Source organism: Mastigoproctus giganteus, chromosome 6 (genome assembly GCF_048544385.1).
Source record: "Mastigoproctus giganteus isolate SK-2022 chromosome 6, ASM4854438v1, whole genome shotgun sequence".
In the NCBI taxonomy this organism is placed as follows: Eukaryota; Metazoa; Arthropoda; class Arachnida; order Uropygi; family Thelyphonidae; genus Mastigoproctus; species Mastigoproctus giganteus.
The window spans coordinates 196383490-196399626 of NC_143580.1; the positions used below are offsets into that span (position 1 = coordinate 196383490).

The following is a 16137-nucleotide window of genomic DNA, read 5'->3' on the forward strand; positions in this document are numbered from 1 at the left end:
TTCATGTAAAGTATGTCAAAAATCAGTATGGAATTGGGTTATCTGTAAGGGAATTTGCGGTATGGTGTTTTGTGATGTGTGTTCATTAATAAAGAACTTTTCTAAATCGAGTAATTTAAAAAACAATTTCAGATGCCCTTCATGCAAAAGTGCTAACAAGGGAAGTGCAAATGTGTGGGAAGTGCAATTGGAGCGAGTGGATGGGTGAAATAAGGGTTTTTTTTTTTTTTTTTGGCTGATACTATATAAGCTTGCTTTCTTGCATCATGTGCCTTTGCTAATGCTAATGTACAGTCTCCTAGTCAGCATCAGCTGAACTGCCAGGATACCCCAACAGATACTGATCTCCTTCGCAACACTCACCATCCTTCATCTTCCCCCATCAATATACTACAGTCTCCTAAGCCCTCAGACCATACAAGAAGGTCAACTAAAGATGCCTCCACCCAAACAGATGACTCTTCCTATCCGTCCCCCCTGCCTTCAACAGCCCCAAACAGTGATTGCTCATTTGCTTCCCTGGAACAAATGCTGAGGAAGCAATTTAGAGAAAATGAAGATATTAAACGGCATCTTTTTCGAATAGAAGATCAGCAATGTAAATTCTACCACTTGCTTCTCGAACTAAAGGATATGGTTGAAAAACCTTCTGCAGGCTTCTGCAGTTCCAGTCCTCAGTCCAGATGCTGAAGAATTCATTCCATAAAAAACAGCTGTGCGATTCCAAAAATCGAGCTCTAGCTCTCTTTCTCTCCGAGAACACAATTGTGCTTCCTCACAACATATTTACACAGGCAGACAACCGATACCTACCACTATTAGTAATCAACAGAAACTGAGCAATTTGTATGTGCACTGTCAAAATGATTGCTCTGAGCATTATCCTGAAGTGCCTTCCCATAATAGCTTGACTACAAACCCCTCCCCCCAAGTTTTAAGTTTCCTCGCAGAAACAACAGATATGCAAGCATAATAGGAACAAGAAATATGCAGTCTTGTATTAAAATTAGAAACATAAATAGTTCGACACTTAGAAGTAGTAACATTTTTGTTAGCAGGCTAGACCCCAATACTACCACCCAGCAGATGGACCAGCTACTATTAGGGCTAAAAATTCCAGGTAGAGCTTTCAAAATAAAAACCAAACATCCCACATATTCATCATTTAGAACTGAGCTAAAGAATTGTGACCTACAACAATATCTAAATCCTGATATCTGGCCAAATGATCTACTCGTCATGCCATTTTATGGAGCTATTGAAGGATCGGTCAACAACTCTAGTGAAAAGGTACCAACTAATTCTCAATCTGCTGAACTCTCTGCATAGCTAAAGAACAATATTCCTGATTTTTATCCTAATCCATCATTTAACCTGCCACCTAATACATCTTTTTGCAAACATCCAACACATACGTCCATCTCAGCATTTTTCTTCAAATACATTGGAAGCATAAAAAATAAACTGTCTATGCTTATTTCATTAATGGTTGAAGAATCGCATGACATCATATGTTTAGTTGAAACGTGGATGCAGGAATCTCTACAGGATGTTTTCCTACTGCTGAAGAATTTCAGCTACAAGCTATACATGACATCAAGAATTAATCATAGAGGTGGTGGGACAGCAATAATTTTAAAATCCAATATTAAAGTTTTGAATACATACAAGTCTAATACCTTCAACTTTGAGGGAATTTCCCTACTAATCTAAGTTAAGGATTCTCTGTTTCAAATTTAAAATATTTATATTCTGCCTGGACCTACTGATGACATCATTAATGAAATAATAACCTGGATCACTACTGTTCTTAAGCCTCAAACTAACATCATTATAATGGGCGACTTTAACCTTCCCCTGCCCAAACATAATTCACAAATGAAGCTGCTGTCCGACTCATTTTGGGTTCTAGGAGCTAAAAAAAATCAACGTCCCTGTTACAAGAGGTAATCAAGTGCTTGATCTTGTATACTCTAATTTTCCACTGCATGAAAAACTTAGCAGCAACATTACATTTAAATCTGACCACAAAAGTATAGAACTGCAAGCAACAATTTGCTGCGGGAATCCTTGCTGCCCTCTGGAAATCACTAAAAGAATATCATCAATTAAATTCCTTCAGAAAGAAAAGTTTTTGCAGCTCTTAAAATACTACCCATGGAATTCTCTTGAAAATATTCCTATAGGCCGCCACAGCCTAGTGGTCAGGCGCGTGGGTGCATAAGTACACGTGCCTTGAGTGACCGGGGTTCAAGCCCGTGACTGCTGAATATGGTGCTGTTTCTTGTATTCTCTCTATCTTGCGAACTCCTCTGACCGTTTGGTCGTCCTGGAGTATAAACAGAAAATTTATTTATTTATTTATCTTCCTTCTTATAAAATGGCTGAACCAACTGAAAACAGAGTCGACATCCAAACTTGTTAGAATATCTTCTCACTCCAAACCTTGGTTCAAATCCCACCTGAAACCATACTTTAAAAGTAAGAAAAAATACCACAGATAGTGGAAGAAATACGGCACTTCATCAGCACACATAAAATATAAAAAGAGCAGACCACTGTTTCAACTCAAAAAAATTCAGTTGTACAAAAATTATGTTATGTCCATGCTAAAGCACAATAAAAGGGCACTTTCTACAAAAACAACAGCTACCTTACAGCATGATCTAGTTTTTGAATGGATAAGATGCAATATGGAAACAAGCAATTCTGATATTTGCACTGAAGGTATACAACATAGCATTTAATTCTTATGAACAAGCAGACAAGGTGCAACATGTGTCTCTGGGTCAAGCCCTGCTAATTAACCGACTTGTGAACAAGAATACAGTTCAGCGTGCAGTTAACCAATTACACCCTGATAGTAATGAAGGTCCTGACGACATCCCTGGTTTTATTATTAGATTATCCAGCATATACATCATTGATTCGTTAGTGCATATCATTTCCAGGTGCATCTCCCAGTCATTCCTTCCAAGACAGTGGAAAACTTTCAGGATTACGCTGATTCCTAAAAAAGCTTGCAAAAATAACCATCCCGGCCATCGGCCAGTTTTGTCAGTAATTACTAAAATTATTGGAAAAAAATCATGCTCCCATATCTTCAACATGCAATCTTTGCTAATGCACCTGTCAATATGCATTTTGGTCCTAGAGGGCACTCTACAACAACAACAAGCCTAACTGACACCATTGTAAGACCGGGGTTTGAGCCCGTCACCACCAAATACGGAGGATGTGGAAAGGTCAGGGAATGACCACCGCATATCCCGGAGCAATATGGCCTTAGTTGCTAATGCTCCTAAAAACCAAATAACAAACAAACAAACAAGACACCATTGTATGCATCCAAACTGCATTTCAAGATAAGGCACAGTGCGATGTATTTTATTTTGACATCAAAGGTGCTTTCGACAACATAGATCTCAAAAAAGCTTTTGAAATACTAAAAAAATCATTTTCTTGTTGACACAATGATTATTTCCCATCTTCAATACAGCCTAAATTGCAGACTTATCCTCTCCCCACTAGTACTAACAATATTCTCGTCCCAACCTCAACAGGCATTCCTCAAGGAGCCGTTCTCTCCAGTACTATATTTTCAGCATCTCTTAAACCACTTCTACAAGAAAATCCAAATCTACTGGCATATGCTGATGATTTAAAATCTCGAAAGTTATTTATAATCTCCAAAGCCAGTGATGATATTCGCAAAGTTATCAATGATGCGAATTCACAGATTTGTGAAATCATCAAGTATCTGAAAGATCTCAATCTAACTATAAATGCAAGAAATGCTCAAATTACTTATTCCCTTCAGAAACAACCTAACAACATAGAAATAAAAATTCCAGATGTCCCAATTCCAAATGTTTATGCTCACAAAGACCTTGGAGTTGTTTTTGATAAAAATCTCTCCTTTAATGCCCACTATTTATATGTTGCTCAAAAAATACAAAAAGCAAAATGGTTAATCAAACAAGAAATAGCAGCGATTCAAGACAGAAAAACACTTATTAAGCATGTTCAAAGAAGTATCTTTCCCATTCTGTCCTATGTTTCCCAAATCTGGTCTGGTGCTCCTCAAGTAACTGTCAAGAAATTCGAAGGCGCCTCCGTAGCCAGGTGGGAAGGAGCAGCAGTGCGTAGCACACGCTTCTTGATTAGACCGGGGTTCGAGCCCGTCACCACCAAATACGGAGGATGCGGAAAGGTCAGGGAATGACCACCGCACCGGAGCAATATGGCCTTAGTTGCTAATGCTCCTAAAAACCAAAATAACGTCAAGAAATTCCTTGCCCTAGAATATTGGGTTCTTAGATGGCTCAATGGTAAGTTTCGTTTTCCCCATACAATATCCAGGCAACAACTTTATGAAAATCTAAAAACAAAGCCTCTGCAACAGATGATCAATGAATCTGGAGTCATGCTTCTTGCAAAGTTAACCACTTTTGCATGCAACTCACCAAACTTAGCCAATATAATAGCTGCCCCCAACAGGGAAAATTCAAGAAATTAGCAATTCAAATCCAACCTCTCCAGGCTCAAACAAATGGACAGAATGTTCCCCAATGCATTCCTTCACTTCATAAATCATCACAACATTGACTGCAACAGGTTAATCTCCTGTAGGCTACAGAGCCTACAGGAGTCAGAGCTCCGATAAAATTAAGAAAAATAATCCAACCTAGTAATTGCAACTGAAAGCCAAATGTCCTGTTCTGCAAATTCTTTTAAACTCATAACTATAATTCCTAGTCATTGTTAATGTCTGTATGAAATCTGCTATGTACATATATTCAATTATTTTATGTAATTTACTTTGTACTATTATCTGCCCTTAGCCATGTGCTGTGATGGGCTTTCTGCTGTATTAGCAATGAATGAATATTTATTTATTTATAAAGGACTCCTGTATAAACTGGAGCACTGTGACATTAATGGCAGTTACTGCTATGAAGCTATGAATAAAGGGATGGTTAAGTGGAAGAAGACAGAAAGCATTAGCATTAGTAGAGGCATTTGATGCAAGAAAGCAAGCTTATGCAGCATCAGCCAAAAGAAAAAAAAAAAAAAAACCACTTCCACTTCACCCCTCTGTTCGTTCGAAATACCTGTCTAGCTGAGCCTTAAACTTATTTAGGCTATCAACTTCTATGACAAGGGATGGAAGTCTGTTCCACCAACCAACCACCCGCTGGCTAAAGGCAAATTTCCGCACGTCTATCCTATATCTGTCTTTCCTCAATTTGAATTTATGCCTTCTCAGGTGATTATTCTGAGCAAGAGGAAGAATCCCATCAGCATTGAGCATGCTCAAACCATTCAAGGCTTTATACACCTCTATCAGATCACCTCGCTGGTGCCTAGTCTCCAGACACTGTAATTTGCAAAAACATAAGCCTTTCATCGTAAGAGCATCCCTTTGTTCCATTCACTAATCTTGTTGCCCTTCTCTGTACTCATTCCAGCAGCTCTACATCCTTCTTGAAATGAGGCCTCCAGACCTGTATACAGTACTCTAAGTGTGGCCTGACCATTGCCTTATACAAGGGAATAATCACCTCTTTATCCCTGCTAGAAAAATTCCTATATATCATTGACAATACACCATGAGCTACTCTTGCAGCCCATCTGCACTGCTCAGAGAACTTCATATCTGCCTGCACAACCACCCACAGGTCCCTTTCATTCTCTACCACTGTCAGAGAGTTGATACGTTGCTCTGGGGTTGCTGTTTCCCATATGTAGTACTTTACATTTGTCAATGTTAAACTTCATTTGCCACCTCTCAGCCCATCTGCTCAACCTTTCCAGATCCTGTTGAAGCAGCATAACGTCAGTAGCGTCCTTAACAACCCTGCCAACCTTTGTATCGTCTGCAAACTTCGACATTAAGCTTGATATACCATCATCAATATTATTTATAAATACAGAAAACAATAATGGACCCAACTCTGAACCCCGAGGGACTCCACTAATAACATTAGTCCACGATGAGCAGTGTCCATTGATTACCACTCTCTGTCTTCTCCCCGTCAACCACCCCTTTATCCATAGCAGCAACTTGCCTCCAATGCCACACTGCTCCAATTTGTGCAGCAGTCTTCCATGTGCAACAGTATCAAAAGCTTTTCTAAGATCCAAGTATATAATATCAACGTTATTCCCTGCATCCAGTTCTTTTGTGACTGCATCATAGTATCCAATCAAATTGGTCAGGCAAGACTTCCCCTTAACAAAACCATGCTGTGTCCGAACTATAACTGAAATCTTGTCTAGATGATCCTGCAGTACTTCTTTAACCAGTGCCTCCATTAATTTTCCTGGAACAGAAGTTAAACTCACAGGTCTATAATTTTAAGTAGTTATCAGTGTGCGCTGATCTTCATGGACTAATGTTATCAGTGGAGTCCCAGGGTTCAGTGCTGGACCCACTGTTGTTTTCAAGATTTATCAATGATAATGATGAAGGTATATCAGTCTTAATGTCAGAGTTTGCAGATGCTAAAAAGATTGGCTGGGTGGTTAATGACAGTAATCAGCATGAGCTACTGTAAAAATATCTAGGAAAATTGGATCAATGGGTTGAGAAATGGCAGTTGAAGTTTAACATTGACAAATGCAAGGTACTGTATATGGGTAGCAGTAATCCCAGAGTAACTTATCAAATGTGTGGCACTACACTCAGGGTAGTGGAAAATGAAAAGGAGATGGGGATAATTGTGAAGTGAGATATGTAATTCTACAAGCAGTGTAGAAATTCTGTCAGGACAATTCATGTGGTTTGCCAATGATATACAGTATCTTTGCTAATAGGGATAAAGAGGTGATTATCTCTTTGTACAAGGCCATAGTTAGGCCGCATGTTGAGTACTGTATACAGGTCTGGAGGCCTCACATTAGGAAGGATGTAGATTTACTGGAATGGGTGCAGAGAAGAGCAACCAGATTGGTGAAGGGAACAAAATGGTGCTCTTACCTAGAAAAGCTTCAGTTCTGAAAATTGCAGCATCTTGAGACTGGGCACATTACTTTTATTATTAACCATATGTTGCAAGGAAGCCCGAGGCTTGTGAGAGAGAGAGAGAGAGAAGGGAAGGGAAGGGAATCACTAAGAAAGAGAAGACTGATGATATCCAGCTCAGGACCGTGAGTGTGTCAAGCCCATACTCACCAGATGTGAGCCCCTGGGGTTAACATGCAGGGATATCTCATTGAGGTGTTTAAAGCAATAAATGGATGAGGTAGCTAAATGTTAATGGCATTCTTCCACTTGCTGAAACTACACACGAGGGGAGATAAGTTCAAGTTGAGGAAGGATGGTTGCAGGACAGATGTGTGGAAGTTTGCCTTCAGCCAGCAGGTGGTTGATTGTTGGAACAGGCTACCATCTGTTGTTAAAGTGGATGGTTACCACTGCAGTAATTCAAATATATAATATAATATATTTGAATAAATTCAAGGAATAACTAGACAAATTCTTTAATGTTTATTTTTTTGGCTAAAGCTATATAAGCTTGCTTTCTAGCATCATTTGCCAATAGTCCTATATTATAGCACAATAGAAAAATAAAAAAAAATTTCTAAACATATTAATCATAACCAGTTCATTACACTTAAAGTCTATTTTTATTCATGCATTTATACAAAAGTAGTTATAATCAGTACATAAAATCCTTTCATTTAATATGGCTTTTGAAAGAGCATAATGTGACTGAGAATTTTAATTGTAATTAAAAAATGAGAGTATGTCTGGTTGGCATCATGAATAGCATTCAGTAGTAAAAATGAGCTTCAGTCACTATCATCTATGACCCAATCACCCTAATTCTATAACAAATTGCAAGAAAGTATGCATACATGCACATGTGGAAGGAGAGAGAAGCAAATAACAGGTCTTAACACTAATAGGGAAAAACTGCTATACATACCTAACTTCATCTTGAAGCTTAATACAATCATCTTGTGCAAGGTGCTTACCAAGTTCATCAAGTATAGTTTTTACTCTTGACACAAGAACATTACTGTTCTCCAAATCATTAAGTATTTTCTGAAATGAGGGAAAGTGAAAGTTTTAATGGATTGTAGCTTTATATTCGAACAGTGTATAAGCTAACATAAGTTCATAATATAAAAATAACTTAATCATGAGTATTAAAATTTTTGATATTGACTAACTGCTAATCATGCTACAGGATGAACAAAATGAGTAAAAAGTATCTTTACAATTTCATAAATATGAGTGAGGGTCAGTCAGAAAGTAATGCCTCCTTTTTTTCTTCACTTCAGGTCATTCCCATACACAATTGACAGTTATATTATTAATGTTCTGGAACGTTCAAAGTCAGCATGAATCACTGCAGAAAGTGTATGGTGATGCAACGTGAAGGTGAGTAGTTGTTGTTATTTGGTTTTTAGGAGCATTAGCAACTAAGGCCATATTGCTCCGGGGATATACGGTGGTTATTCCCTGACCTTTCTGCATATGAAGGTGAGTACTGCTCGATGATATTAGCAGTTAGTCAATATCAAAATTTTTGATATTGACTAACTGCTAATCATGCTACAGGATGAACAAAATGAGTAAAAGGTATCTTTACAATTTCATAAATATGAGTGAGGGTCAGTCAGAAAGTAATGCCTCCTTTTTTCCTTCACTTCAGGTCATTCCCATACACAATTGACAGTTATATTATTAATGTTCTGGAACGTTCAAAGTCAGCATGAATCACTGCAGAAAGTGTATGGTGAAGGTGAGTAGTTGTTGTTATTTGGTTTTTAGGAGCATTAGCAACTAAGGCCATATTGCTCCGGGGATATGCGGTGGTTATTCCCTGACCTTTCTGCATATGAAGGTGAGTACTGCTCGATGCCTGGCAAAATCCAATAATTAAGTGTAGATGGATAAAGCAGACATGTATGGTTAATTATAAAGTGGTTAGCATCCTACCACTGCAGTAATATTAAACATCTAGTACGATGTGGAAGGTGGGATTCTTGAGTATTGTAAACTCGGATTGCTATATGGACATATTACAAAAATTAAACTTAAAGTTTCCATTCAATGGTCAGTGCCACGAGAAAAATGTCTAAAATATTTCTCCTCCATAATAATGTTAGACCTCACAGAAGTGTTCTGTCACTGTGATCAAAAATCTAGATGGATTATGATCAACCATTTTTTTTCTTCTTTTTTTTTAAATGAAAACCCCAAGAACAAAAGATATTAGAACCTATAGTACTTAATAACATGGATTGAAACTTGAGAAGGCAGAATGAAACTTGTTGATATTAGACTTGAATTTCTGTAGGGTGTGATTTTCATGAAATATATATGAAGGAAGGTTCCAGAAAGAAAGCAGAAGCTGAAGTGATAAATTAGGAAGAATAAAAAGTGGATGCTGACTGATTGGCACATGTCTGTACTGGTTTAGAAGCAAGTGGAGGAATTACAGAAGCCAATCCAGAAGAGCAGTGGATTGTAACTTTTTATTTTTTATTTTTGAAAAGGAATGCAGTAGAAATAGAACATCTATGAGACAGAGAGTGGAGAGACTTTGCAAGAGTTGATTCATTCTTAATCTGTTTACTCTCTTTTGAAGGGAATCTAAAAGTCCGAGAGATAAAGAGAGGTTTTTGGGATACCATCCGAGATGTGGGAACAATATTCCAGAATGAGTAGTTGTTTAGAACAGAGACAACACAGTTTTTTTAGATGCAGATGAAGTAATACAGTGGACCCCCCCCTTTACGATATCAATCCATTCCAGAGTCACCATCGTATCGTGAAAATATTGTAATGTGGACCCACCAATCACACATTGTTTTTTGGTAATTCATTCCAAGACCTTGGAAGTTGAAATTTTTGCTATATAACTAAGCTATTTATCTCTCTAAAAGGCGATTTTTATAATAGAAATTGTACATATTGATTAAAACTAATATACTGATTAAAGCACAACACAAAAAATCACAACTGAAGGTTGTTGTTGTTGTTATTTGGTTTTTAGGAGCATTAGCAACTAAGGCCATATTACTCTGGGGATATGCGGTGGTCATTCCCTGACCTTTCCGCATCCTCCATATTTGGTGGTCATGGGCTCGAACCCCGGTCTAATCAAGAAGCGTGTGATACGCACTGCTGCTCCTGCCCACCTGGCTACAGAGGTGCCTACAACTGAAGGATTCAAAAACAAAACACACAACCAACATGTTTACAAATGCTGCTATTGGCTGAGAGGAAGGACCATGTGGTCTGGTCGGAGACAATTGTAACCCATTGTAAAGTGAAATACGTAGTTGCCGGTTAATCACTGGTTAGTAGAATCAGCCGCTTTATAGAAAAAATTTCAATAAAAACAAATCAAATCATTAAAATACACTACACTTTCATTGTTATCATATGTTCGGTTAGAAGAATCAATTTTGAACACCTTTGATATTTTTCTAAAGCACATTTCTAGAGGTCACTACCATAAAACAATAAGAGCAGTTTTTGGTTTATTGGGCTGTTAGTACAATCTATTATAAATGGGTAGTGAATGCAATCTTATTGCATTTGCGATAATACTGATAGCTGGAATTCTGTGGGTTTTTATGTTATTATGATGAAATGCATTTCGCCTTCACTGAAATCTTCAATCATATAAAAAACATATTTGCAGAACTTAAGCCTCTCTTGGTAAGAGGATCCCTTCATTCCCCTCACCAATCTTGTTGCCCTTCTCTGTACACACTCAAGCAAATCTACATCCTTCCTAAAATGAGGCCTCCAGACCTGTACACAGTACTCAAGGCATGGCCTGACCATTGCCTTATACAGAGGGACAATCACCTCCTTTTCCTTGCTAGCAAAATTCCTATACAGTGAAGCTTCCCTTTAACGGACAGCCATGGGGAACGAAAATGTGTCCGTTAGAGAGAAGTGTCCGCTAACAAGAAGTCTGAGGGAGAAAAAAAAAAAGAAAGAAAGAAAAATCGTTAAACGTTTAATGTAAAATTAAATTAAAATATATACAGATTTTGACCAATATTTTTGTAAATAATATACAATTACATACACAAGGGATAAAGAAAAATCGTTAAACGTTTAATTTAAAATTAAATTAAATTATATACAGATTTTGCACAATATTTTTGTAAATAATATACATACAATTGTGCTATGCATATTATGAATTTATCTTAAGAAACATGCATACAGTAATCACTTATTTTCTTCTGCACCTTCTTCCGGCTGATAATTTTGTTTTCAACATTTGTTTGGAGTGAAGAAACCATCGAAAGTCCTTCAGTATCTTCTTCAGCAGCGAAAAACATTTTTAAATGATTGATTTGTATGAGCGCTTCTTCTATTTTCATCGGTGGTTCGTCGTTAATATGTTCTTCGACAGAATGACCTCCTTCCATTTCTTCATCCTCATGAGGAACTTCTTGAAAAATATCGATGATAATGTCGTTGATATCTAGAGTACCATCTTCTGTAGTGAGGTTCGAGTCTATATCTTTGTAGCCAGGGTCACTTGTAGCGGAAGTATCGTACATTATCAATAGATGTTGAAGTTCTTGTTCTTCTTGGTGCTCCACCCTGCTGTTCACAACTTCAATTTTTGCGTTTGAGAAGCCAGACTTTACAAAACAGTTCACGACAGTTTGTTTTCTAATTGCGTTTACTGAAGAGGAAATCCATTGAATCGCATCTAGGATGCTGATTTTCTTTGCAAGGTCACTCGCACATGTTACATCGTTCATGTTTGCAATGAGATGTCTTAAAACACGTTTTCTATAGTGAAGTTTAAAATTTTTTATTATCCCTTGATCCAAGGGCCGACACTCTGCAGATGTGTTTGGTGGCAGAAAAATGATTTTAATATTGGACAATTCAATGTGCGGGTGAGATGCGGCATTATCCATGAAAAGAATAATTTTTCTGTTTTGACGAATCATGTTTTGGTTAAAGTGACATCCATTCGCTCATGATATCTCATGTCATCCACGCTTTTTTATTAGACTTCCAGTCAACATCCAAAAGATTCAACTTTATGCCCTTGAAACAACAAGGATTTTGTGGGTTTCCTATAACAAGAGGTTGTTCAAAGTCTCCCAGCATATTTGTACACAATAGTACAGTCAAGCGTTCCTTAGAAATTTTTCCGCACTGGCACTTTTTGTTTTTTAGACTCTGTTTTTTTCAGGAAGAGCTTTCAAAAAACAACCCTGTTTCGTCACAGTTGTAAATATCCTTAGCTTCAAAATCACGACATAAATCTTCCAATTTGACGGTCCACTTTGTTACAACCCCAGTATCAACAGATCCACCTTCACCACTTACGGTTTTCCAAGAAATTTTATGCCGAGTTTTGAACTTGTCTAGCCATCCCACAGAAGCTTTGAACTCATTTACTCCCATAGATTTCGCAACATCCAAAGCTTTTCCCTAATAATAGGCCCATTAATGGGAATTTTTTTAGCACGTGCGCGACAAATTTGAAGTCCAACAGTTTTCGGGAATGATTTTTGAACCCGATCGTTGCCAAAATTGTTTGAGCAGTTCATTTTTTTCTTTAGGATGTCGCTTACCTGCGTCTTCCCGATTTTGAATTTTGCAGCGAGATTGCGAACATTATTTTTTTTGCCGATCATACGCATTAATGAGTTCGACTTTATCTTTTAAAGTTAAATGTTTACGAGAAGACATTGTGCACTTCCCACGACACTGAACAAAACTGACGAAAGGCCGACCACTTCCCCCCCCCCCTGCACACACCGAATTCATCAGAAGTTTTACATGTGCCTTAAAATTCTTGAAAAAGGGTTTAGAACCGCGACGTAAACCTTGATAAAATTCAGAGAATCGGAAATAGAAAACAAACACACGATTGAGGCAATACGTGGAAGAAACGTTCCTAGAAAAAGGGCCGTGATTTTGCCCGCTGTCCGTTATGGGAAGATCAAATTAAGTGCTAATCTAAACGAAACAGTGCAGATTGCCTGTCCGCGTCCGTTACAGAGAATTTCCGCTAGACAGAAGCTGAAAACACGTTAAAACCAATGGAGGTGAGTTGGGGAATTTGAAAATGTCCGTTGTAGAGAGATGTCCGGTAACGAGAGGTGTCCGTTAGGAGAAGTTTCACTGTATATCATTGACAAAACCCCATGACCTGCCCTGGCAGCCAGTCTGCATTGCTCAGAAAATTTCATATCTGACTGCACAATTACTCCCAGGTCTTTTTCATTTTCTACCACCTTAAGTGTAGTACCACACAGTTGGTATATTTCTCTGGGGTTACTTCTCTGGAGTAATTTATATGGTAGCAAAATCTGAAGAAAAAATGACTATTTGCAACCATGTTATAAACTTCTAACATCTAAACTGCTAAGGCCAAATCAAAACAAAATGGAATAATTATGATTTACAAAAAAAAAAAATAGTATGATTATAACTAAGATATTTTAGTGTTCGAAATAAATAGTATCTGTGATCACAGAAAAAATCAATAAGAAATTTTCTCAAATACTGAGTATTGAGCTTTTAAAACCAGGATATCAAACCCTACTCAGCTAGACATATATGAAATATTGGCACAAATGCACATGGCTTAAAACCACATAATTAAGAAAATTAACCTATGAGTGAGTAAATTGCTTAAAATATAACCAGTAACTGGACATTACAGTTAAAGCTTATTAAATATTAAAGAACTTAAACCTCAGTAATAAAATATGATAAAAGTTTGCCAAAAGTTAACTATTCAGACCTCTAATATTTGCTGCCTGTGATGGGAGCCTCCACTTTCTTTTTCAAGAGCTTCCATTCGGTCACTTGCTATTTGCACATGACTTTCTATTTCTGTTATAAGTGCTTTCAGTTCTTCAATTGTTGCTCTTTGTGCACTTCTATTAGCTATTAAGCCTTGAATCTGAAATATTTATTTATATAAATCCCATAAATAATATATATATTAATATTCTATATATATATAAATAATGTAAATGATATATATCTCTCTCTATACATTAAAGTTTTCCTCCTAGTTATATTTATTCGGGCCAATGGGAGAAGAGGACAGGGCAATCACGTCACTACAAATGCGCAGGTAAATAATCACATTGTTGACTTACATTGAAAAACAACTCCCTCCATAACATTCACCAACCTCATGCATGTGCTTCACTGACTAATACATAACCACACCTGGCATCATTTGATGTTCCACTGCAATGTCAGCTAATGAAAGTACCCGATATAGTTTGTATATTTATAAACAGTTTAGTATTTTGTAAATATTTGTATAGTTTGTAAATATTTTATTCCTGCTCTTTCGGATCCAAGATATAGTTATTCCACGTGCATTATGGAACCCGAAGCAAGAGGCTTTTTCCTAAGTGACCTACGTAAATGCAGGTAAATAATTACATAGTGATATTTATTCCACCTTGAGAATGCTGCATGGTGAAGTAGCCAATGGAAGAAGAGGGATGCAGGTCACGTGGTACAAGTGGGTGGGGCAATTATGTCACTACAAATGCACAGGTAAATAATTACATAGGTAATTTCCTGATCAGTGCATTTCGAGGTGTGTCTTTTACATAGAAACAATTTGACTTACTCCATCATACCTCTACATTTTATGGAGAAAAGGATGCATGGGTGTTGGCATGCAAAGCAAACTGGGGGCAAAGCCCCCTAGTGTAAATTAAAATAAGTCAGCAGCATGGATAAGCCCTGTGAGAAGTGAACACTGAAGAGAACAGAAGGAGTGGTGAAGTGAATATGTACCTACAAATTTTGAATAATTTAAATAGAAAGCCAATACAACACAATTTACAAGTCAATTATAAACAAATTTAGTTCAATGTATCCTAAAAATAGTGAACCTGAATAATGTAAAATATCACAATATGACAAATAAATAAAAGAACTTAAAACTAATATTAAAACTGAAAATTAAAATTAAACAAAATCAAAATAAAATTTTAAAATTCTTCAGGGAAAATTCCATACAAAACATGCCTTGTTGTTGTTGTTATTTGGTTTTTAGGAGCATTAGCAACTAAGGCCATATTGCTCTGGGAATATGCGGTGGTCATTCTCTGACCTTTCCGCATCCTCTGTATTTGGTGGTGATGGGCTCGAAAACCGGTCTAATCAAGAAAGCGTGTGCTACGCACTGCTGCTTCTTCCCACCTGGCTACGGAGGCGCCAAAACATGCCTTCACTGAGTGAGTGTGAAAAATAACCAAAGTGGTGATTTCCATAAAAATCTGTCTAATTTAAAAATTCCTTACGACATCTTAGCAGTCTACCAACAAGTGATGGTGGTGGTAGTAGTAGTACCAGTCAGGATATTAAAACTAGAAATGCAATGGATAAAATACCATTTGAGAAGAGGAAGCAAATATTTATGGGGAGAATGGATACTGACATAAGGAAGAAGTTAGTTAAATGTTTTGTAGCTTTATGGGGCCAAGATATAGTCATTCAAGCTTTTAAAATGGAGGTTTGAATGAGGCTTGAAGGGGTGAAAGAGAGAAATATGGTTAAAAATAAGAAAGTACTAAGGAGGGTGGGAGAAAATAAAGTACAATAAAGACTATAAGAAAAAGAAAGAAAAACTGGATTCAACACATGCATGCAGATGAGGGTTTTTTGAGTTTGTTAAGAAATATAATTAGGGGAAGGTGATGGACAAAAGACTGAGAAGAATAAGGAGAACTGGAACATTGGGTGATCTGGGAGAAGGAAAGAGCTGGAAACACAAGCACATGTGTGTGTGTGTGTGTGTGTGTGTGTGTGTGTGTGTGTGTGTGTGTGTGTGTGTGCGCACAGAGAGAGAGAGAGAGTTTGTTTGTTTGTTTTTGGTTTTTTATTGGCGCATTGGCAGCTGTGGCCATAATGCGCCAAGACTATAGAGAGAGAGAGAGAGGGAGAGGGAGAGAGAGAGAGCTCTGTGTGTGCTATGGAATTGCCACATGCCAAAGTACATGTGCTGATGACGATGATATTTATATAAACTTGTCAAATCAATAACTTGCTAAATACAGATATTTACACTATGATTGTTTTGAGGTTTTTGGCACACTAAGTAATTTGGTAAAAAGGCATCAATCCATACAATTTATGTTGTGTTTTCT

At 37.3% G+C, this 16137-nt stretch overlaps 1 protein-coding gene across 3 annotated transcripts in view; it reads right to left on the reverse strand.

Annotated features, from left to right (window-relative positions):
- LOC150084856 (muscle-specific protein 300 kDa-like) overlaps positions 1–16137 on the reverse strand; it is a 1257473-nt gene that overhangs the window by 731589 nt on the left and 509747 nt on the right. For all 3 annotated transcript variants that reach the window (XM_090376651.1, XM_090376652.1, XM_090376650.1), the window contains 2 exons: positions 13761–13922; positions 7935–8053 (listed from right to left, as the gene is read on the reverse strand). In XM_090376651.1, coding sequence (XP_090232777.1) covers positions 7935–8053; positions 13761–13922 — 281 coding nt within the window. The remainder of the gene's footprint in view (positions 1–7934; positions 8054–13760; positions 13923–16137) is intronic.